Source organism: Acanthopagrus latus, chromosome 14, assembly GCF_904848185.1.
Source record: "Acanthopagrus latus isolate v.2019 chromosome 14, fAcaLat1.1, whole genome shotgun sequence".
In the NCBI taxonomy this organism is placed as follows: Eukaryota; Metazoa; Chordata; class Actinopteri; order Spariformes; family Sparidae; genus Acanthopagrus; species Acanthopagrus latus.
In genome coordinates, this window is record NC_051052.1 from 1,795,407 (window position 1) to 1,820,489 (window position 25,083).

The window sequence follows — 25,083 nt, forward strand, 5'->3', positions numbered from 1 at the left end:
ATTCATATACATTCACTGTATACACGAACATGTGTGATTTTTAGGACTTGCATCAGAGTCTTTGTAAACAGCAGAAACAAGTTGGTGATAATAATACCTTCTGCATCTTCATATTAAAATTTGACTCCACATAAACTCTGTCTGTCACTTTGACTGCTTGTGAGCACCAAGCATCACAGACCAGCTTTCCTCATCCTGCACCTTGTGGACCTGGAACATGTTTCGCCAGCTAGGTGCAACAGCTTGGTAACATGTTTATCCATTTCAATTTCCTCTGACTGGATATTAGCCCGGAGCAGCATCAATTCCAAGGTAGATTAGAGTGACTCTTGCCCTGACTCTTCTCCCTGGAGCATTCCGTCTGGTTAGGTTGGATGGTAGAAAGATGCTATGGGTAATGGTCATCTGAAAATCTGTTGCTCATGATGCAAAACATGAGCGTTCTTTTTCCAAATCTGAAAAAATTATTTCTGTCTTAGGCAATTCATGTTTCAGCAGCAAAGCTGAAATAAAGTTTGGGGTCATCTGTTGAAGTTTTTCTTCTTTCTTTCAATAATTGCAATTCATTTTACTGCCTTATAGCACAAAACTGCTGGGTGAGAATGTTGCTGTTATTTTGTTCTTCTCTTAAGCAGCTTAAAACATAACAGAATAAGTTATTAAATGTCCAGAAATTTTAAGTTTTACATTATGGAAGTTTGTGTACTAACTGCTTTATTAGTAACTGTTAATAGTTGAGAGAAATTAACACAGTTGGTAAATACGAAAGAAATACTGAGACTCTGGTATTCAGTCTGTTTTCTATTATTTTTAGAGAAAGAATACAGATATAATTCAGGACAGACAGAGAACATAATGTCAGCAAAAACAAGGATAATATTGATTTCAGAAGAAAGGAGTCAAAGACACACACCCCTGTCTTCATCAGTGGGGCTGAGGTGGAGCAGATGAACACTTACAGGATCCTTGAAATCAGCATCACGGACAACCTTGGTCATCACACATCACCAACCTGGTTAAAAAAGCGCTGAAAAGTCTCCTTCCTACGGAAACTTAGGAAGGATATATTCCTGAACAAGATTCTGGTCAACTTTTATAAAGGAGCGATAGAAAGCATCCCGACTGGAAATATCTCAAACTGGCATGGTTCATCACGGCCCAGAACATGATGGTTCTACAGCGGCGATTAAAACCACCAAGAACACTGCTGTTCACCCTGCTGCCATCTGACAACAGATACAGCAGTATCTGCTGCCAAACCACCAGACTACAGAGCAGCTTCATTCCACTGACTGTCAGACTCCTGAACTCCTGATTTAGGACTCAAGGACTCAATCATTATTATTATCATTACCATTCTTTAAAAAATGACAATAAATGTACCTTGTATATTTACAGACAATTATGAGATGATATGAAATCAGATGAGATCATTAATTGAGGTGTTGCAGCAGTGAAACATACTTACCTGATATGGTAAAATAATACACTGCCTAGCCAAAAAAAAAGTTGCCACCAAAAAAAGGGCACACACTCACACTGAATCCTGGCATTGTCATCTTGGAATATGCCCGTGCCATCAGGAAAGAAAAAATCCATTGGTGGAAGAACGTGGTCATTCAGTATATTCAGGTGGTCAGCTGACCTCATTCTTTAGGCACTGAATGTTGCTGAAGTTAGACCTGACCAACTGCAGCCACCCCAGATCATAGCACTGCCCCCACAGGCTTGTACAGTAGACGCTAGGCATGATGGGTGCATCACTTCATCTGCCTCTCTTCTTGCCCTGATGCAGCATCACTCTGGAACAGGGTAAATCTGGACTCATCAGACCACATGACCTTCTTCCATTGCTCAAGAGTCCAATCTTTATGCTCCCTAGCAAATTGAAGCCTTTTTTTCTGATTAGCCTCACTGATTAGTGGTTTTCTTGAGGTTACTCACCTGTTCAGTCCAAATCCCTTGAGTTCTCTTCACATTGTGCATGTGGAAATGCTCTACTTTCACTATTAAACATAACCCTGAATTCCACTGTTGTTTTTCTACGATTTGATTTCACAAAACGTTTAAGTGGTCACCAATCACGATCAATCAGGATTTTTTTCAGACCACATTTCTTCCTCGGTTTATGCTTTGTAAAGTATATATATATTATATTAGTATATTATATTAGTTATAGAAGCTGCTCAACCAAAGCTTACCGACTACGTACTGTCCTCAACGTCACGTACGTAAGCTCCTTTCATGGCTGTAAGGCACCGTGTTGGCGTCGGCATCCGTAACTGTCGGCTGTGGTGCCCCGCGGCTGTGGACTGTACCGACGGTACTCGGCGCGAGGTTTTCGGCAAACTCCGACTTCAACCGTACATATACGAAAGAGGCCGAGCTGAAACGGAGCTGTCCGGAACATCCGGCCGTAGCTTCTCAACATAAACAGCAATGGCGGAGGCAGCAGTAGCGTCTACGGCGATTTCACCAGGAACAGGAGGTTGGACCAAACACGTAACCTGCAGGTAGGACAAGACGAATAGGTATTAAAATGTCAAGGATGATTATATCGGATATCGTTTGACACCTAACTAGCGACGATATGGTGGATTGCGAGCGACTGACAACAGCGTCTTCTGAGGCTTGGCTCAGCTGTTGGCTAGCTAGCTGTAACGTTACTAGACTAGTGTTGTTATGTTCCCTGTGTTGTGGTCACAGAGCAGGCTGGTGCTGTAGCGAGGATAGCGACCAGTCTGCTGCCTACGTTTTCAGCAACTACCTTGGGTTCGCATTAATATCAGGGCTATACTATAATACGAGAGAGACAAAGTCCTTAATATTAACGAAAATTGTGTCAAGCTGTTAACAGGTACTCGGTATACTTTCACTTTAACCAACGTTAAAACCAGCGAGTTTTGCTGGTTGGTGAGAGTAGGTTTATAATCCACGTAGCACTTTGTCAGGTGTCTCAGTCCGACTAACGTTAACCACATCAGCTAACGTTTGTTGTGACCGTGTTAACATTGGCTTGGTAGCCTTACCACCACGAAAGTGAAAGGCGACATCCTCACGCAGTAAGCTTACTACATGTTGTTCAGCTTTTTAACACGCACATTTCTGTTTGACATGCAGCTTTGAAAAATGACTATCTACATTAACTGATGAAGACGTCAAGTTTTCTGACACGACTCTAGTGTGATGTGCATTTTTTCTTCTCTTTATGTATTTTCAGATACTTCATGCATGGTCTTTGCAAAGAAGGAGAGAACTGTCGATACTCCCATGATCTGACCAACAGCAAACCTGCAGCCATGATTTGCAAGTTCTTTCAGAAAGGAAACTGTGTATTTGGGGAGCGTTGCAGGTAAAGACTCAACTAAAATTAAAGTTATTTTGAATACAAATAAATGATATGGATGTAAGCAGAAAAAATGGGATGTTTTGAACTCAGCTGACATGTTGAAAGTCAGCTGTCCAACCTAAAAGCATGATTCCAGTTGTCAGTCGAGCTGCATTATAACTTCCTTTCTATAACTGGCTGTGTTCTTAGTCAAATGACAGCACAGCAGCTTTGCTTCCAGGGCTTCTCAGAAATGTTACAGCCTGCTCCTCAAGTTGATCTGACACCTGAGATCGCTGCTTCCTAATGTCAACATGTTGTTGGTCTGTGTCTATGGTAGCTTCATATAGGTCCAAGACTAAACCCTTTTTTTGTGGCATTGCTCTACTGGATGAAATTGTGTATCATAAAATATGTAGTAGAAGTTTTGTCCTGAGTGTTTGTGGAAGTTTAATATGTTCCTTCTGGCTGTTTCATCATAGTATCTGTTGAAAAGACAATGGCAACTATTCTAGTACATGGACACTTACCTGTTTTGAACATGGAAAATTTTTTTTTGGTAAATATTCTGTTGTGTTTTGTCAAAATCTTGCCTATAAAATGGACATAAGCCTGGTCTGCATCTGAATATAACGAATGGCTGTGTTTTGATATTGAGTAGCTGGTGGACAGCAGATTCCTGCTGTGTGTTTGGCTAACAGGGCTCAGATTTTTCTGAGGCGTGTGAGGCGTTAAACGGTGAACTGCATTTTATTGGACAACAAAACAAATGTATTTCTTCCTCAAGTTTTACTACTTCTTTCAGTTTCAGTGGTTGGCAAACCAACTTATTGGTGCATTACCACCACCAACTTGACTGGTGTCTCTCAGTTCGTGTTTGAAGTTTTGTGTGTGTGTAATTCTAATGTGTTTAACAACAACAGAAAATAATAACAAAGTCAAGGAGCAAAGTATTTGACAACCTGAGGATGAGACTCAAAAGTTGTTGTTTTTCAGAGTTGGTTTAGGAGTTTGACTAAGTTATGGTGATTGTCCCTTTAATTGTCTACAGTAATGCAAGTTTTCACTTACTTGCCTCGCCTTTCTGTTTCTCTCTTTTTTTTCTCTCTCCTCTCAGTTTTCTCTTCACCAGCATTGTTATAAAACATATCTGTGGGAAACACTGGACTATTTTCTCTCTTTTTTATTTTGCCCTTTTATGACTTTGTCGTACAGGACAGCTCAGAGATGTGACAGAAAAATAGGATGAGAGAGACACATACAGCAAAGGGCCACAGGTTGGACTCGAAACCTGGGCCACTAAAGCAAGGACAGAGCCTCTGTACTTCCCATGACTACCTTGAACTTTTTTGATAAATGTTAGTGAATATCAAACTAATTGCATTGGACTCTGTGTCCATATGGATATTAAATTCTTGGATCCCTCGCCTTTATCCAGATCTGCACCAAAAATTTGTGCAGTTTATTCTCAGCTGAGGCCTGTCCTTCATCCAAGTTTCATGGAAATCCAACAAGAGGTTTTCTTGTAATCCTGCTGAAAAACCAACCAACCAATCAGCCAACCGACAGACTGACAAATGAGCACGGTGAAAACATAATTTCCTTGGTGGAAGTAATACACAGCACATTACATTACTATTGGCTTCAGATTTTCAAGAGGCAGTATGTTCAATTCACCAACAAATCAATTGTTAAAGAAGGTCCAAAGGAATTTTCTTTTCCAAACACATCTTTTCAATCTTAAGAAATAAAGATTCTCAGTTAACATTTCTACTCAGACATCATCAGCATCATTTCAACCCTATTTTCAAACAACATATCTGGATAACTTTCTATGTCTGATCATCATTAAGCTAGCTTGTTTTCTGAGTTTTCTCAGTCCTTTTTTTCTGATTTATTTTTTCTGCCTGTCTGGCAGCTAAAGCCTTCCATTTATTTAACTGCACTGTAACAATCATCTTCATTTAAAACGTGCCTTTATTTGCATAGCCTAACTGATGTCTTTTAACACCATGTGTTTTAAAATTGACCATTACATAGATGCTACATTTGTGCAGACTAATTAGAAAAATCTAACTGCATTATCCTGTAGCTAAGTAAAAGCAGACACATTGTTCATTAATGGTTTGCCCAGAAGTAGAACATTCTCCAATCAACGAAAGGTAATTTTTATATTGGACTGAATTCAGCCAGTCCTTCTGAAACACTGCAGTATGCATGAATATGGTCAGTAGCATTTATCCGTAATAAAGGGGCTCAAACATTCAGTCATATGGTCCTTTTGAGAGGCAGATTAGGCTCCCAGTCTGTTGTCAGGCTTGAGTATACCCAGACAGCAGCAGCCAGCTTGTACAGACAGTGTCTGCACCATGTCTGGTTCAGGAGCATCCCCATAGTTACCAAGACACTCAGAGGATCACCCCAATGGCAGCACGACATTGGTTACACACATACATAATTTTTTTTCTTGAATGTTAGTCTTTCTCCCATAAGCCTTCAACAGAATATGTATAGCTTACTTACAACTACTTGTTGTGTGTTAAATCACATTCCTCCATCCTTGTGATGGAGTTGCAAGAAAGTGTCCTCATTATTCCTGTGACCCTGTGGGGCTTTGAACCCTGTGTTAAGAGCCCAGAGAAAGGCTCTCACTGTGGGGGTTTATTATGGTTGAATTCCCTGTGCGCTGTCTATTGTGATGGGCTCTGTCTCATTCTCTCACTCTGTCTCTGTGCCTTTCTCCCTCTCTCTCTCTCTCTCTCTTCTGCAGCCCCCAGGGCCAGACATAGTGCACTGCAGCCTGCATGGCAATTGCATAACACTCCCTGTTTGCTTCTTGCTCTCTTTCTCTGAGCTGCCCCCCCCCCACCCCCCCACCCCCCTGTGCTGTTGCTGGTTCCCCAGGTTCACTCTGCTGCTGCACCTCCTCATTTATTTTTGCATCGCTCCAGCAGCCCTCCTCCTCTGCCCACTCATCCTGTGCTCCAATAGTTTTCTGGGAACAGATGGGTTAACGGTATGTTCTGATGGAGCTCGCCATCATGGAGGAGGCTGGAGGAGGGACAGGTCAAGTCATCCTTTTGTAGGCTGTGTGAACAGGCTGTCATGGGCTGTTAGTCATGCTGTAACTATGAAGTAGAGTTGTTTTACATACTGAGGTAACTCTAGCAGGTAGTTCAACGTGGACACGCTAGTTGTGTTTACAATGATATACTGTGTGCAGTATGAAATATAATTGGACACTTTTTTTTAAAGATTTTATCCACTGACGTAGAGCCTATGTTTGGGAAAGGGTTTTATAACAATGTATACTGTATCAACAAAAGTTTCATTTTGGCATGTTGTTAGGTTGCTCACAGAATTTAGCTAATGAACAGCTAATATACCAGTTTATATGGTAGTTGTTTTGTTTGATAACCTTCATTCAATGACGAGATATTTGTATCCTGGCCAGAGTGGTCTCTTCTTGGATGGCAATGCCTGTATCCTTAGGGCATTATGGATCACTGAATGGCAATGAAAAGTATGTGAATAACAGCTAGGGCGATCTCAACCTAATCAAAACACACACAGTTTTTGATTTAAGTGTGTGCCATCCCTTCAGTAGACTTCAATTTGTAGAATCAATGCCATGAAGCATTGAAGCTGCGTTGGCGGCATGTAATGGCCATAGCCTTACCATGAGACTTTATGCTGGTTGTTCATTTTAATTTGTGACCCATCTCTACATAATGATGATGATAATAATAATTATACATTTTATTTATAAGCACCATTCAGGTCACCCAGGGACTTAAGAGAAACATAACAAAAGAAAACAGCAGTCAATGCCAACAGGCAATACAGGAATGAAAAGAAAACAACAAAATGAAGGATACAAATAAAGTATAAAACAAATAATAAAAGCATTAAAATCGTCAGGGAAAGCAAGTTTAAAAAGGTGATTCTTCAGTTGTGATTTAAAAGAAGTAATAGATGTGCAATTACACAAACTGGGGGAGAGTATTACACAGTGTGGGGCCAGCCACACTGAAGGCCCTGTCACCCATTGTGCATAGTCTGGAGGAGAGAATGGAGAGGAGATGTGCATCAGAGGAACGTAGTGAACGGGTTGGCGTGTAGGGGTGACGTAGACAGGATATGTAGGGAGGCGCCAGGCCATGAGGACATTTAAAAACCATAAGAATTGCCTTAAAAGTGATCAGATATTGGACTGGGAGCCAGTGCAGGTGCTGAAGGGTGGGGGTGATGTGTTCCCGGGGCCGGGTGTGAGTGATGACTCTTGCAGCTGAGTTTTGGACATATTGAAGTTTTTTTAATCTGTAGTTGGGTAAACCAAGGAGAAGGCTATTGCAGCAGTCCAATCTGGATGCAAAAGCATGAATGAGTGTTTCTGTGACAGAATGACATGGAGAGGGGCAGGGTCAGGAGATGTTTTTTAAGAAGGAAGAAGGCTGGTTTTGTGATGTTTTTGATATGTTAGTTAAAGCAGAGGGTGAAGTCTAAGATGATACCTAAATTTCTAACTTCAGCAACAGAGGATGTGATGAAACCAGGAATGGAGAGGCTCAGATGGGAGATTTTTCTGAGAGTGGCTGGGGAAGCGATGAGGATGGCCTCAGATTTGTCCTGGTTAAGTCTGAGGTAGTTGTAGTTAATCCAATTATTGATATCATGAAGGCAGTCTGTCAGGTTGGATGGTGGTAGAGTGTCTGATGGTTTTGTGTAAATGTATAGTTGTGTGTCATCGGCGTAGCAGTGAAAGTTGAGGCCATGCCGGCGGATAATGTGACCAAGAGTGAGAATGTAAATGATGAAAAGTAATGGATTGAGAACTGAGCCCTTGGGAGCACTGTGAGAAAGAGGAGATGTGGGAGACTTAAAGCTGCTAATTGAGACAAACTGTTGTCTGGCTGTGAGGTAGGACTTGAACCATGAAAGTGGGGTGCCAGTGATGCCAAGTAATGTTTCTAACTGGACCAGCTGAAGGGTGTGACAGACAGTATCAAAGGCAGCAGTGAGATCCAGGAGGATGAGTATGTTGAGGTGTCCAGAGTCAGCAGTTAAAAGGAGGTTGTTGATGACCTTTATTAGTGCAGTCTCTGTACTGTGTTTTTCCCTAAAACCAGATTGAAACTCTGCCCATAGGTTGTAGTATGACATATGGACCTACACCTGACTAACAACGGTGTGTTCAAGGACTTTAGCAAGAAAAGGGACATTGGAGATTGGTCTGTAGTTGTTAAAGTCCTACTGGTCAGTTCCAGTTTTTTTCAGTATTGGGTTGACAACAACAGTTTTTAGACAGGAGAAGTTGGCATGGGGTCTAGACGGCACGTAGTAGGCCTTGAGTTTGTGAAGAGTTCAGACACAAACTGTTCATCTACGGTGGAGAATGCTGAAAAACTACTGAAAGGGAAAGGGCAGGGGTGGTGAAAGCATTCAGTCGAGATGTCATATAATGTAGCTGCTGGTAGATGTTGGTAGTTTTATTGTCAAAGAAGTCCATGAAGTCACAACATAGTTTAGGAGAGGCAGCCAGTGGGAATTATTTAGCTAGCTGAAGCAATTATGGATGAGTAGTAGGTGCTCTTGGCATGGTTCAGTGCTTCCTAGGTTGTAACATGGTCTTTGTAGGCTAAGACGTAAACAGTTTTGCCAGTTTTTCTGCTGAGACGCTCTAGTTGGCGACAAGCAGCTTTCATTTTCCATAGCTCAGTTGTGAACCATGGTGCAGAATGGTGGCAGGACACATTCGTGATGTATGTGGGGCAAGGTGATTCATTGCTTGGTTCAATGCTAGATAGTCATTAGGGAGCTGCCATGTTTCAGTCAGACACAAAAAGCCAATGCAATACTCAAAAGTTACGTTATTTATAAAAAGGTGCTTTGTTATTTAAAGAGTGTTATGCAGGGCAATTTTTAAAAAAACAGTGTCACTTTGAATAAAAGGCTTGATTGAGTTACAGTCCACACCAATCAAGTTTTGCAGGTTTATCCCAGCAGCCCCCCTCCTGGCCAATCTGAATTCAGAAACAAGCGGGGAGAATAAAACCATTGTTGTTGTCAAAAGTATTATGGGAGCAGTTTTGTGTAGTCTGAAATTCTTGAGTGTTTTTGAGTGGAGGTGATTTGGCAGAAGCCCTGCTTATCACACAGGTTGTCTGGCATGGTTTAGAAGTCAACAGCAGCAGCGGAGCTCCAGGTCAGCAGGGGGAGCTTCTGAGTACGGTGGTTGTTCGTGAAAGTAGCGAGGAAGAATGAGTAGCGGTGCTGCTGTTGACATTAGGCATGTGAGCTTGCTGGTTAGTAACATGCGAGGAGCAGTGTTTACAGTGTGGAAAGTGTTCGCTGACAATGCACGTGTGCCATCATAGCTGGGATGAATCCTGTCTACTAAAAAAAAAAAGCACTTTGATGGAGTTAATAAGACAGATAAAATTGTGCTTAAAAACTTCCGACTGCTTAAGTGAGGTGTCATTTGTGCCAACGTGAACGAAAACTTTTTTTACTTGAGGATATTTTGAAAGGATACCTGGTAGCTTTTCCGTGATGTCGGAGACCGTGGCACAGAGGAGGCAGTGGATCACTGCTGCTCTCAAGTGGATATTCCTGATGATGAAGTCACTGATGATGAGAAGCGGTGCAGGAGAACGAGGATCTAAACGGATGCCCCTTGGTGGAGCCTTGGTGGAGTCCAGCCCTAAGGAACTAGTGTGCAGCTTCCCACGGCGAGCAGCGGGTGGAGGCGGCTGGTGTTGGGCCCACTGGGAGCCGAGGTGGGTGGAGACAGCCGGCGTTGGGTCCGCTGGGAGCCGAGGCCGGGTGAAGGCAGAGGGGACAGTGGAAGATGGTTGGGTCCATCCAGAGGGGGCTTTGATGCCAACAGGAGGTCCCGGGGTGGAGGACGGGGAGACGGACCCTTTGCACCATGTTTACCTTTGCAGGCTACAGTCCAGTGCTCCGATTGCCAGGGGTTTGAACTCACCGGAGCCTTCATATTTCCCTCACCGACAGGTGACCTTAGCCAGGCCATGGCTGGGAGTAGAGGTGGCTGTTGCTCTGAGTTTTGCTCCCATGAGCAACCAAGGATCCTCAGAAGCTGACTCAGGGACTGCGTTGATGGAAGAGTGGGATTGTTGTCCGTCTGTGGACTGGAGCAGTGAGATGGACAGGTCACGTTCCTGCTGCTGCAGCCAGAGGTGCGCAGGGCGGCGAAGTGTTTCGCTTGGACCTTGGCGACAGTGGAAAACTCCAAGATGAGCTTGTCTTTCACTTTGAGCTAAGTTTCCAGGCAAGCGATGCTCTTCTGCAGCTTTGAGACGGTAAGGTGGCAGGATCTGCACTCAGATATACAGTCTGCCATCACACTTTAGATTGTAAAAGTTTGTAAAAGTGTAGATAAGTAAAAGGCTTAAGATCACAGTAAAATTTGCTTAAAAATTTTAGTAAAGCAACAGGGCTCGGCAGTTAAGGCAGGTCACACACACGCTGACAGACCAGTTTGTAACTTTAGATCCCAGAGTCTGATGACTAAACATTTCACATAGACAAAATAGGTGGGTAAAACACCAAGGATCTAAAAGTGTAGCATACAGTGTGCCATAAAAACTGTGTCAAAGCACATGTGTGTACATGATGCATATGAGCAAAGTAAAGAAAAGGTTATCGTGGTAGTTCCAGTGATTTCCACAACATAAATTGTAAACTCAAGTGATGGAATGAGGGAAACACATACTACTAAACATGAGTTTTGGTTCAATAACACATTTATCATAGATCTTATAAAAATGTGACCAAATCTACTGTCTTGAAAATATGCACATAACAAATTGAATGACCAATGTAAGTTATTATAGAAAGTTGTGGCATACAAATGTGCTTTCATAGCATGGCTTTAACTTCCTCTTTGTGATAATAGCTGGTGACATTTCTGGGCCCATTTTGATAAGGCTTGTGTGATACACCCATAAGTCTCAGCCACAAACACTACAATGGGAAAGTCTAAGGTGATCAGCATTGATCTGAAAGAGCACACAGGAATCCAGCTCTAAACTCCAATGGGGTGCAATGTAAAGCTCTGATTTTGAGACAAATGCGACCTGCTTCCTGTTAGCTGTCTGTTGCTTGAGGCAGCTAACGCGAGGCGCTCTGCTGCAGGCTTCTTTTAAATCGCCTTGTGTTTGACTGAGGAGACAACCGTATGGGCCACGGGTCTATAATTAAGTAAATCTATCAAGTGTTGGCACATTTGTTCTGATGCATATGTTGTACATCACTGTTCACGCCCAACTTCGTGCTTCAAGTCAGTCAATAATGTTTGATATGGAGTGAAATCACTTGTTAGATGTATGAGTAATACTTCTCACATTTCATTTCTAAAATCTGCTTCAACACACCACCTCACCGTTGCCACTTGCCCTTGCCTCCAAATTGTTCGTGTGCATGGGTCAGTTTGCTTACAGGTGCGTATTCTCCCATCACATTTATACTTAGATCACTACTTTTGCAGGGGAAGTGGCGTGCACCCCTCTTTCAGGCCCCATTTTGTCGCTACACAATGTTTATAAATGAGACCTCAGAGGCAGAATTAAACTGCTTTCCCCCATTTTGCCTTTTTAACTTTCACACAGATGGTGAGGCAGAATATCAACACAAGATTCCTGCCATGAAAAGGCAGTGTGAATCGAACTACTATTAGACAAATCAAATATGGGGGCCTGTTTTAGTCCATGTATTCTTGTTTTTCAGAAACATTACCCATAGTGCAACTTACGCACTGGGTAACATCACCATTGCATGCAGCTTTGCCAATATTTGATTTTTATCCAGTATTTGAGTCAATTTGTATTGGTAGCCTGATGTGCTTTACTGGAATATTCTTAATTAGTCTTGTTATTATCAGTGGAGTTACTTTGCTTGGATTTGTCTATTTTTATGAGATTTTTGTGCTGGCGTGAACAGTGTGTTTTATCATGAAAATTAACCGGATATTAGGTTGTTATTTCCGTATCTGACTTCCTCTGTGCTCTGGGCTGTATTCAGCTAAATTGATGCAGCCTCCTCCGGCATCTGGCAAAAATACAGAGCAAGCTGTACTGGAGCTGTTCCGCAATGGACATGCATCCAGTGGAATTCATGTGTTTAACATTTGATTTTGATAGTGTCTCACCCTCAAAATTGGAAACTGTAGCCCATAGGTGATTTCATCCCATAGGTGTTTGAGGTCCCAGAAAACATCATGTCGGCAGTGGAAAATACACAATCCTAAATATAGACTAGATTAGCTCTGCATTTTGATTCACTTACTGAAACATTAGGATTTTTCCCCCATGAGCCATTATCCTTTATGCCAAGGCCATTCAAAATAAACACGTATTCACAGCAAAATGCAGCAGACGTTTTTGTTGTTGTTGTTGAAACATCACTTTGTGTAATGTTTTGACCTAGCATTTTAAGGACACTGGACTCTCAAGTTAAAGCTTTGTCAAACTAAAAACAGTATACTGGGTTGCACAAAGTAAACATACTGAAGGTCAAGCCCAATATCTTGGAGTTGTCTTTGTCCTCTGTTTGTTTAGACTTGGGGGCAAGAGCATGGCCATTAACACAAATATTATTGAGGGTGTCATGATTTTGATTTGAAATTGAAAAAATCTGAAAATACATTTACATCGACATTTAATACAATCGTGGCTTTAAAATCAAAAGTCAAATCGAATCGTAGATTTGAAGAATCGTGACACTCCTTCACATTATGCAGGTGCAGTGGCTGATCCCTGGTGTTCATCTTGGTGTTTTTAATAGTCATGTTGAAAACTTGGCCTTTTTGATTTTCCATTTTTTGCATTTCAGACTGAGGTCAGTCAGTAGTAATGACATAGGTGTAGCAGTTCTTTTTGTTAAAACTTTTTTACAGAAACATCCTCAAAAATGAATTGCATGTGCTCAAACAACCAGTGCAGCGCGATGCCACTTTTTCCCAAAGAATTAGGTGCAGTCCTTTGGTTGATAAAAACAAACACTCTAAACCCCAAATTATATGCAGACTTCATTGTTCAGTCATTCGGTCCATAAAAGTAACAACAAAATTCCAAGATGAGGTCCTCAGATATCATTTTGTTAGTCCAAAACTCAAAATGATTCAGTCCAATATAAAGTAGAGAATAACAGGAAGTCTCCACATCAAAAACCAGCACCCTCTGCTACATAGACTTTATGAGTCCTATTAGTGGTTAATCAGCCAAATTTCCTGATTCCATTCCGATTATTGAAGTCTCGATTCGATTACAAATCGTTTTTTGGTTATCAATGATTATCGATTCGATGTTCGATTATTAACGATTATTGATTCGATTTTCGATTATTAACGATTATTGATCTTCTATTCAACATCAGTCAGCTGCTGAATTATTTTACTTCTCTTTTGAGTAACACCTCACAGCGCCTTCAATATTGTATAGTGTAACTGTAATATCAAAATTATTTTTTTTACTTTGTTTTAAATGTAGTCTTTCACTGTTAAAAGAAAGTTGCCAAGCTCAGCAGTCAGATTCATGTTAGAAGCAATGTCGGTGACGAGAACCAGGTCTTGTTTCTCTGTTCCCCACTCGTCTGCCATTGCTTTGAGAAACGCACACCTGTGTAGCTATCATCCATAGCTCTCGTCTGAAGTACATCGGACATTAGCTTCCATTAACTGCTGACATGATGAGCTGTAATGGTCACATATGAGACTGTAACTCTGGATGTCCTGGCATCGCATGTTATTGCTACCCTGTGAGCAGAGTTGAGGGACTCTTGCACAGAAAGCTTTGTCTCCTTGTGAAGATTTGGAATCGATTTAAGCATGAAAAAGCTCCGGGATGGAATAACATATCTTGGCTCCAGACTGTGGACCATATAGCGGAAGCCAGTAAGAGGAGGACTCTGGTTTGTATTACATTTTAAAAAAGTAAATAAATAAATTAAAAAAATTAAAATAGATCTTTCGAAATTTCATAATCATCATCGTCAGTATTATAATTGTGATTAATCAATAATCGATTAATCAATAATCAATTTTTTCCACCACCCCTAAGTCCTATGTAGTTACTTTAAAGTTACATAGTCACGTTTAACATACTTTTGATGTAACTTTTAATAAATCAATAAGTTAATTTATCAATCGATTATCATAATGGGTAGGAAATATCCCTCTGTCAAACTGATCATTATAGTGCCATGGTAAATTAGTTTTTACAATAGCACTCATGCTGTACAGAAGGAGATGGTCTGGGCAGTGCACTAAATAATGGCACAGTCCTTGAACAAAGAGGATGTCCACTGACAAGAAACTGGTGTGGTGAACTTTGGACTTAAGTGAATCAGTCAGTGCATAAACCATTTTCTCTCCTACAAAACTTTTATTGATGTACTGCTGGAATGGTACAGCTCTGGGTTGCATACACATATTTAACATTTTTATCAACTTTGGTTTGTAATCCAGATCCCCCTTTCCTTTGTTTGTAACTTGCCTGCATTAGTGCTATAGGATAGTAGATTCTTTGTGATGTAAATCATCCCGTGTGCTTGCTCAGGTTTGAACACTGTAAACCGGCAAAGAACGATGAGCCACAAACCCCCCAGACGCTGCCGCTGCCCTCCGTCTCGCTGGAGGGCCCATCAGATCCGGAACCCAGTGTGTCAACACCTGGCTCAGCAGCACAAGACTGGGTCAATGCTGCTGAGTTTGTCCCAGGACAGCCATACTGTGGACGAGGTGAGTGACAGGCAGATAGTTAGAAGTTAGTTTGAATGTCTTCAAGAAACTGAAACATCCAGTTGCCTGTGATATATTGCAGCACATACAATGACCAGCAGTGATAACATCAAATTTGATAATGTTGCAGTTCATGAAGTTGTACATTTACATACACCCCTGTAAATTACATTTAAACCTGATTTTTTTCTCGCTATTCATGACATTTAATCCAAGCTTCATGTTGTAGGCCAATAAGGAAGTTCAAAAGTTTTGCTTCGTTTGTACTCCATAACATCGCCTTGAAATTTTTTTGCATCAAAGTTATGTTCACGTAGCCTTTCACAAGCTTCTCGCACTAAGTTTGGCTCGCTCCTCCTGACAGAACTGCCATTCACATTTTGGCCCCTTTCTTATGTAAGTTTGAGGCTCACCTGAATAAGAAATGCACCATCTTGAGTGCTACTTGTAGGATAGGCCGCTAACGCTATCATTATGTCAGCTGTTCTTTTGTTGGCCACACAGCTTGGCACAGATTTAACAAGGGACCATGGTGTTTCAACATGTGAACACATGAAGCCATAGGTTTTTCTAACATGAGGAGGGCCTGTTGTACAGAAGAGAGAAGGCTTGACTCCCACTCCGGAGATGGTCCATCAGGGAATTGTCTTTGTATAGATTCTACTCACTTACAAGAGTAGACATGAGCACAAAGAGTTCTTATTTTCTGATTAACATGGCTCCAAATAAATGTATGTGATTGAAAAATCTCTCTCGGTGGACTGTCTGTCACAGCTGAGCCAGTGAAAGTGGAGAGCTCTGTCCCTCTCATTGAGGAGTTTGACAGCGACGCAACACTGGATAAACAAGTGTTGAGGAAGCAACTCTGTCCGTACGCTGCTGTTGGCGAGTGCCGCTATGGAATCAACTGTGCCTATCTCCACGGCGATGTGTGTGACATGTGCGGCCTCCAGGTGCTCCACCCCAGTGACAATACCCAGCGTTCTGAACACACAAAGGTAACAGTTACAGAAACACCTGCTGGTGGATCCACATTTACCATGCTGGGGTTTGCATTTGCTTCCCGACAGACATACATTACCTGGAATACTCTGAAGTTAGGTAGATTGTAAAGCAAATATCAAGAAATTGCTAAATTTTCACGGCATGCCTTCATATTTACATGAGCTATGTTACTTGTAATGTAATCAGCCCTCTGGTGTTGTTCACCTGTACAATGTCAAGAATACATAGCTCTTTCCAACTAAACTTCCTCCATAATCCCCTGTGTTTTCATAAACATCACCCTCAATACATGTATGTTTAACTTATTGTGCCAGTCAACACAGGTAATACCCGGTACTCCAGCTTTTCACAAGAAAAGACGCTCACTACCTGTGAGCACTGTGTTAACCAAATGCTAATGCAAACTGAACACATAAAAGCATTTAACTGGCAAAATGCGAGTTGACTTTTATTTTGAAATAGGTTTCTCAGTGAATGCAATGTTTTGGGTGAGTTTGGCACTTACTGCTGTTGTTCATTAATTTGACAGCTGATCTGTTTGAATTGTGTCTGAGAATAGCTTTATACAGTCTGTTGGAGCTGTAAGATGAAGAACTGCAGGCAAACTCCCTTTCCCTCACCAACGTTATCATGTTACTTGTTAGCAAACTGGTACTTGCATTTACTGTGATAATTGCTAAATTCACTGAACACATCACGTTTACTGTGTCTAGCCTAGCTCATAAAAAAAAGGAAACTCATGTTGCCTGTTAAATGTTTTTAATGTGAAGCTGCAGCAGTAACAAATGTCCTGTTTGTATTAGCCTTAAATTAGCACAGTGCTCTACAGATTTTGAGTCTCTATTCTTACAGAAGCCTGATGTGCCGGTGCCAGTGCCAATGGTGTCACAAGCGTATTAGTTGGTGAGAAAATGTTGACGCTGTGATAACCCTACTCTCTCAATTGTCTTTGTATAGCGTGAAGTTGACATCTTTCTACTTCCGTCTGTGAGCAAACAATAGTGAAATGCCCAAAAGCTGTGTGGTAGGATGCATTAAAAATAGAGCCCTAGAATAAATTTTATAAGCTGCTGAACCAAAACCTTTTAGAATGCTTTAAGAGACAAACGTGGTTACAGACAGTGAGATGTGAAGCATAATCAGGAAGAATGGGAAACAATGAGCTAGCTACAGGCATTTTGTTAGCATTTCAGCCCACGGTGACCTATATTGGTACTAATAGTTTTTCTGTATCATCGTGGATTTTGTATGACAAGTTGCAACAAGGACCCACAGCTGTTTCGTTGCAGTGGTGTTATTTGAAATAAATGAGGAAGCTGCCATTTTGGACACAGCCTGTTGTCCGAATACAGCAAAGGGAAACAATACCAGCTCATCTGTGAGAGCGTTATTCTCACGTTATCGTGGCAGAATGGAACCCTGGTTAAATGATGAAAAGGTTATGGTTGTATTGATTTAACTGTCTCCTCTCGTAGGCATGCATCGAGGCCCATGAGAAAGACATGGAAATCTCATTTGCCATCCAACGCAGTAAGGACATGATGTGTGGTGTGTGTATGGAAGTGGTGTTTGAGAAGGCCAACCCAAGCGAGCGCCGCTTTGGCATCCTTTCCAACTGCAGCCACTGCTACTGTCTAAAGTGCATCCGCAAGTGGAGGAGTGCCAAACAGTTTGAGAGCAAAATTATCAAGTGAGTCTCTAATTTCCATTTTATTTTATTGTGATGAGGTTCTTGTGTCCCAGAAGATTGGAAACTCTATTGTTCCATGGTTACATTAGAAATGATTGTTAAATCTGTATACAGTTCCTCTTGCCAAATGTTTAATAATCAACGAAGACGTTTTGCTTGCATTTTAGCCTAAAGATAATCAAAAGTGACCAAAGGGTAGTGCAGTCTATATGACAAACAGCATAAAAACCAAAAGGTATTGAATTTACATGTACAAAACTGAACTAAGAAGCTTTACCCAGCAAATGTCTGAGAAAAGAAGGTCTTCTCAGTGAGATTAAATAATAGTGCACTGTTATCTGTGTTGGTTCCAAATGTAAACCTTGTTACATCAGCTGAAATGAACTGATGATATTTCAGTTGAATCTATCTTAAATCTAAAATCTAAAGACAAACCACTGTAATCCACACGGAAATCCAGCACTGCTGCTCCTTAAGTAGATGTGACAGCACACGTCATAATGATGACATCAGTGTGTTTTCAAGGTGTTTACCTGGTGTCCCCCCGTCAGTCTAAACCTGCTGACGGTTTATAATCCTATGGATGCTGTTATAATGTGTTGTGATTGAGATCCTGACCCACCAAACGTCCTGGCAGTTACGTTTTTCGCTCTAAATTACATAATTACATAATTGCCGTCAGTGAACTGGATATTTCTCCTTATGTAGTTGAGTGAAGAACCTGTGTAGTTGTCAGACTGTCGGACCGACACGCCCTCGATACACACAGCCAGCCTATCCATTCACACTGGTTCAGTTCACTAATACTGCCCCTCCAGAGGCGGATCCGCAAAATTTCACCCCTCGCCACCTCCGAGACATTCACACAGAGGCGGAGGCAGAGAATTGGTGCGGGATCCCTGCATCCAAATGGCAGTGTGAATGGGGCTACTGACTGCAGTGTTGGACTCATTGCACCACCTCTATTTTTCTTTGTAGGTCTTGCCCAGAGTGTCGAATTACATCCAACTTTGTCATCCCAAGCGAGTACTGGGTGGAAGATAAGGACGACAAGCAGAAACTCATCCAGAAATACAAGGACGGCATGGGGTACACAGACCATCTCTCATACTGAGGAGCTATAGAGGCTAACAAACTATACACAAACTACACTAACATAAAAGACTGAATGTATAACTTTTGCAATAAAGCCCGGTTTCTACCAATTGGTTTATATCTACTGTGGGAAACAACAAACTGCACCTTTTTTAGTTTAAGCTATAACTGATTCTCCTTATCAATTTATGGCATTTTAATGAGAATATTTTAGGATATGGCTAGAATTTTATTTTCACAGATTAAGAGAAATGCTACCTAAAAAAATCAATGGAGTGCGAATGAACGACAGAGTTGACATTATGGTAAAGATCTCAGTGTACTGTGTTGATGTCTCCTGAATTTAGCATGCTGACAGCTAAACATGCTGAGGCCTCTTCAGCTTCACCCAGGCTGTCAAATTTAGTTTAGCTGGGCCCCAATCACCCATGGTGATCTGAGGGCCTGCTCCAGACCATCTCTAGGGCTAAGGCTATCTGAGCAATGAACTGATTAGCTAATGGTAGCTAGTTAAGAGCAACAGTTACTATGGTTATATACGACTCTTGGATTTTGGAGCTACCATCAAATTTTGGACATTCTACAAATTACCTTTCCTTTTAATGAGGCTTCTTTTCAGTCTGGCCTATTTTAAATATGCTCTGCTAAATCTGGTGTATTAAACAGGTGAGTATTGGCAATTAAAAATCCTTTATTTTGCCACTGAAGTGTAGCAGATTTTTGAATAGAAAGCTGTTGAGGGTAATTCTATAAGTCCTATATATCATAGGCAACTGGACTTATTTCAGACATTTCACCTCTCACAGGCTTCTTTAGTTCAGAGGAAGCCTGCTCAGAACTGAATTAGCTTAGACAGGTTGCGATTAGAATTATCACAGGAGTTGGTTTCTGAATCTGCACAAGTCCGTCAAAATAGTGGGGAGCAGGTGGATGTAAAGCTGAAAAAATCTGTCCAGTGCAGACACCCAAAGATGCATTAGTGTTACTGTTTGCCTATGATGTGATTTGTGTCCTGGATTACTAAGACATTCTAACTGGTGTATTGTTTTTTTGTTGTTGTCTTCAGGAGTAAACCATGTCGATACTTTGATGAGGGTCGTGGAACATGCCCTTTTGGCTCAAATTGCTTCTACAAGCACGCTTTTCCTGATGGAAGACTGGAGGAGGCTCAACCGCAGCGAAGACAGGCTGGATCCAACAGCAGGAACCGGGTAACAGTTCACAATCTCTAATGCATCACTGTGATTTCATCAGCAAGTACTCCTAAAAATACATTAGTGCTGACAAGAATGTCACCGTAAATAATGGTATGATAGCCAAAGTTATTAGTGCCAGTACACGTCACAAGTCTTAATACTTCTCTGTCAAAAGCCTCTTCTATGCTCTTTCTCTGTAACAACAGTACCTACATCTTCTCAACTGTAGCACCCTCTGCTGGATGTGGAAAGTGCTAGGCAGGGTGACCAGTAAAATAGAAACACCTCTTAGCTGACAAAATGTTAATCCTGCACCACCTTCCTTAAAAGGTTATGCATTTGTAGAATGTGCTTGTATTATGTTGTCTTTGTATTCAGTATAATGAACACCTTAGAATATAATGCAGCAGTTCAACATCATCTGCAGCCTCAGAAATGCTCTCTCTGATATAGTGCCTCCAACTGTTGCATTATACAGAGGTAGTAGTAAAAAAGTAAAGGGAACTTTGATCAGGACTTTTGGGGCTGATGTCTGATCGTTATGCTGATCACTGTAGATATTCCAAATAACAAACAATATTCCTCACATCTTGGTAGATGGAGTTACTGGTAATCATTATCTGGTGCAACGCCATGCTGCCTTTCTGAAGCATGAGCAGGGTTATTTCTTTAAACCAGTTCAACCACTTCGGAGTGTACTGAACACAAACTAACGTTATAACTTCCCGCTCACTTGAAAGTCACTTTTGCAAACCAGTAGCCAGAAAGACAAAGCTAAACACCGGAGTTAGCATACAAGTTAACAAGCTAGATTTACCAACAAACTATGTAGCTCGACTGCAACATTGTACAGTGATATGCGTTATTGTGAGTATTACTGTAACCACTGCTACCATAGACTTGTTGTTAAAACATAGAATGAAACATATATGAAGCAGGCGTCCTTGCTTGTCCAGCAGAAAAGTCCTTACATATTCTGCAGCTCCCTCCACCTCCGAAATGATGCTTCAGTATTTATCCTTGTTTTCTTTCTTTTTACACTGCTTTTCTTCATCAGTCTTCTTATTTCTTCTCTTTGATGTGGACAGTGGTGGGGCATTCTTCGGCTCTGTTGTTGTTGTCTGTTTTGTGCCATTGTTTGCAGTTTAAGCTTGAACATATCAGATCAGGATCAGGTAAGAGCAGGCACTGCTCCTGTGCAGGGGAGGGGAACTGTCCAGCAGTGTATGCATGATAGTGATAGACACTTCTCAGACACTCTCCCTGGATCTGATTGGTTGTATTAGACATGCAATTCTTAAAAAGCAATGAAACACTGGTTTATTATTAGGCTATTTATTGGAGGGCAAGTGCAAACTAGAAATACATGCTACACTTCTAAAAATGTGACAAAACCAAGAAATGACTACTGTGATTGCAACTGTGAATGTTATTAGGAACAGCAATGTTTACAACAGCAAAGTTACAGTAAACTCAATATCTGGAAGAAGTTTAAGATTTGTAGCAAGATAAACAGCCGACACAGACAGCTGTCAGATTATTCTTAACGCTCATTAACAAGCAGTTAGCTTAACAAGGACAAATGGGTGCTTTTCTGAAATATGACTCATTTAAGCACGTTGAATAAGTGGAAGGTGACTTGTTAGCCCCTACAAGGAAGTTATGTTAATGGATTTATAACTCAGAAAGGTTCAAGTCGCTCCACTGTCATGTCTAATCTGTGTGCATGGTGGGGTTCTCTCTCTCTCGCCCCTCTGTGAGAGGCACATATACAACACCATTCAGTTTTAGCTTGGCACTGTGTTAGCTGATCAGTTAGCGTTGATGCTGCTTGATAAGTACGTTATCTGTTTCATCAATTCTGCCCTCTGCTTCTTCCAATCTGTCATTTTCTCTCTTCAGTTTGCGTTTCATGTCTTCTGAACCCTGGAAGTTCATTTAAGATACTTTGCAAGCAGGCTGCAGGTCCGTTGACGCCATGTGCGTACGGATCCGGAGAGCTGCTTTGGCTGTCTTGGCTCGTTTCGATGTTTATTGTTGTCCTACTTGTGATGGCAACCCCTCTCTCCATATTTAAACAGTATTCACAAGTTTTACAGAAACTTTTCAGGGTTGCTTTCATAAAACCGTTTGGGACCTCTGAAGTTAAGCTGTCATCTTCTGTTGAGCAGAACTGCACATCAAATATCACAGCAGACGAATGTACACAGCCTATACTCAGAGAATGTGCTTTTTTAATGGAGCCGTCAGGACAAGATTGTGATGTCAAAACTACAGTCACTGCCATCAGCCTGACCAGTCAGCACAGGTACACTGGTAGAATCCAAAATACACCTATGAACCTGAAAATGAGCATAGTATGGGACCTTTCTGTCACAATTCTGGGATACTGGGGCATCGTTTTGAGACATAGTCAAGTCAATTTCATTCTTTTGCTTTCAGAAATGGGCTTCAATATTTTGACGAGGCTTTAAGGTGCCATTAGCCTGACTGCTGCGCCTGATAAACTTATTGTCTCCAAAATACATTATTGTTTGAAAATAAAACATTTTCCCTTTGCCTTTCCCTTTACCAGAACTCCAGGCGAACACCGCTGTGGGACATCTTTGATGAACGAGAAAGCACCGACTCCTTTGACAACGAGGACGAGGAGATGGTGACGTTTGAGCTGAGCGAGATGCTCCTCATGCTTCTTGCTGCAGGAACCGACGACGAGGTGACAGATTCAGAGGATGAATGGGACTTGTTTCACGAGGAACTGGACGATTTCTATGAGATTTACCTATAGCAGCCCCACCAACTAACACTCCCCCCCGACACACACACACCTGTATACTAGACACTAGAATGGACTGTCTTGTGCGAGTGATGGACAGTAGCTTTCCCCCCACCCCTGTATTGTGGCAGTGCCTTTAAGCAGGCCATTAATAAATAAATTTAAAAAGATTCTAAAAAAGAAAAAAAAAATCCCACAAGTCCGTGCGCTCGTGCTAAACATTTTCTAGACATCTATCCTCGTGAATTTATCTTGTGCGGTTCATGTTAAGAAATAAAATAATAAAATGACAAAAAGAACTCAATATAAGATTTAACAAAAATTATAAATTTCTTCAAATATTGTTAATAAACATTGTCAAGTTTATTTGTGGATGTGGGTTTGACTTGTTCATCATTTACCCAGGTGTTAATACATACTTCTGAGACTGAGGATGCACTCCAACTTACTCAGCACCATTTACTAATCAAGATGGGTATGTTGTAAAATTTGACTTTTGAAGGCCGGGACTCTGTTTTTCTTTATTAAAGCTGCTGATAGTTATCGGCACAATATATTGCGCTGATGTTTAATACACTGACCACAGTCATTTCATGTTGTACTTAAAAATATTTAATGTGTCCCTTACAAATCTGTACTTGCTTTTTTCAGGGTTGAAACCCCTTTCATGAAGCATTTAGAGTATCATGGAACACATGGAACTGTCCATCAAAACCCAACCAATACAACTCTTGCAGGGGTTGTGGCTAATCAAAACACAGTAGCCACTAGTCCTGATCCTGGATGACTATCTTAGAAATGCTTTGTAACCATTTTAGTCACTGAGCAGCTCATTAAATCTGTTGCTGAAATAGTTTAAAATATGAATGCACTAAGTGATACGCAAACTTCTTGGAGACTTGTAAAGTGGGAAATGCATAGAGTGATGGGTAACAATGCAGTGTCTTTTACACTCACCAGCTGAGGTGTATGATCTGCAACCATAGGCTTTGACATGAAATTTCTCAAGCATAGTTAATTGAGCCCAGCTAGTGCTGCCGATGGTGGCTGGACTTAATATTACAGCAATACTAACAAAATGGTTGTCACCTTTCTCTATCTTCCAGCCACCAGCGCACTGCAGTCAGTGAGTGAGGAAACATGTCCCTTTTTTCAGTCAGACATGTTATGAGCTGCTTGGTGAACTAAAGTCTCTGGGTTATGGAGAGGGTGATCGGCAGCCCTGATGGATTGTTTCAGGGCAAAGGATAAACTTGCTAAGTGGCTACAGGCTAAGTGACCCACCCCCTCTCTCACTAATGTTTTGTAGTTTTGCATATAGGTCCAGTTGGCTCCATCTATTAATGAACTGCTTTTCCTCTCCACCATCCTGAATCCCATCATCATCCCAACACCTGTGGTACTGAAGGCAAGTCCTTCCTCAAAAGCCAGGTTAAGAGTCAACACTTGTGATCAAAGCTCAGCAGACTTGGTGTGGAGAGAATCAAGGAGCTGAGAGACTTTTCATTTTCCACAGCACCTGTGTGAAGTGTAGATTCACTGTTCCCCATTGGATTCACTGAGTAATGCATATTAAGCTTTGCTGCCAAGATACTCATCCACAGGCTCCCCCTAGCTGGTCTTAACATGTTGAAATCCATTGGAATGCATATGTTTATACTGAAATGTGTGTTTTCTATGTTCCACAACATCCATCTTAACTTGAAATTAAAGTTTATTATCAATCTCTTTACTGTGTGAATTATTTTTGCGTGTCTTGTCTGTTTGAAATACGAGTACAGTATACTCCGTTTAAAGTTTGTTCTCTACTTTTACATATTACATCTTACCTGTGGTGTACCACAAGGTTAGATTTTTAGGATCAATTTTATTTTGATCCGTGTACTCCCGTTTGGCCATGTCCTCCAACATCACAAAACATTTTCTACAACTGAGTGACTCAGCCACACAACTTCCTGTCCACCCTGCTGACCTGGAAGAGGGCAGGCCAGGCAAGATAATTAGTAGTGAAAGAGAAAACATTAGAGTGAAGAGGCATCACATTTGACAGAAATATAGATGTAAGGAGATAGTGACAGACAGAGGTTAGCAATCATCTAGTGGAGCCCAGGCTGTGACAGTAAATGACTAATTCAAAGTTAAATTTAAAAAAAAGAAAGTTTTGAGTTGAAAAATCAACACAACTACATTTTTGATAAAAAATCATCAGTAATGTGGATCTCATGATTGTGT

The 25,083-nt window shown here is 41.2% G+C and overlaps 1 protein-coding gene across 2 annotated transcripts; it reads left to right on the forward strand.

Annotated features, from left to right (window-relative positions):
• Positions 1-2,253: 2,253 nt before the first annotated feature.
• Positions 2,254-24,579, forward strand: mkrn1 (makorin, ring finger protein, 1). 2 transcript variants are annotated; one of them, XM_037122532.1, is made up of 9 exons: positions 2,254-2,513; positions 3,221-3,352; positions 14,908-15,089; positions 15,864-16,087; positions 17,570-17,784; positions 18,763-18,873; positions 19,946-20,090; positions 22,247-22,383; positions 22,651-24,579. In XM_037122532.1, the coding sequence occupies exons 1-9, from the start codon at positions 2,440-2,442 to the stop codon at positions 22,733-22,735; spliced, it is 1,305 nt and encodes a 434-aa protein (XP_036978427.1). In that variant the 5' UTR covers positions 2,254-2,439; the 3' UTR covers positions 22,736-24,579. The 2 variants fall into 2 exon arrangements, with proteins under 2 accessions (XP_036978427.1, XP_036978429.1); XM_037122534.1 differs by lacking the exon at positions 22,247-22,383 and having other exon boundaries at positions 2,261-2,513.
• Positions 24,580-25,083: the final 504 nt, after the last annotated feature.

Bases quoted from the DNA above. Each gene is read 5' to 3' on its own strand.
- mkrn1 (XM_037122532.1), top strand. From the start codon at position 2,440: ATGGCGGAGGCAGCAGTAGCGTCTACGGCGATTTCACCAGGAACAGGA. The intron at 20,091-22,246 runs GTAACAGTTCAC...TCTGTTGAGCAG, and splicing joins GATCCAACAGCAGGAACCGG to AACTGCACATCAAATATCAC. The intron at 22,384-22,650 runs GTACACTGGTAG...TCCCTTTACCAG, and splicing joins AGCCTGACCAGTCAGCACAG to AACTCCAGGCGAACACCGCT.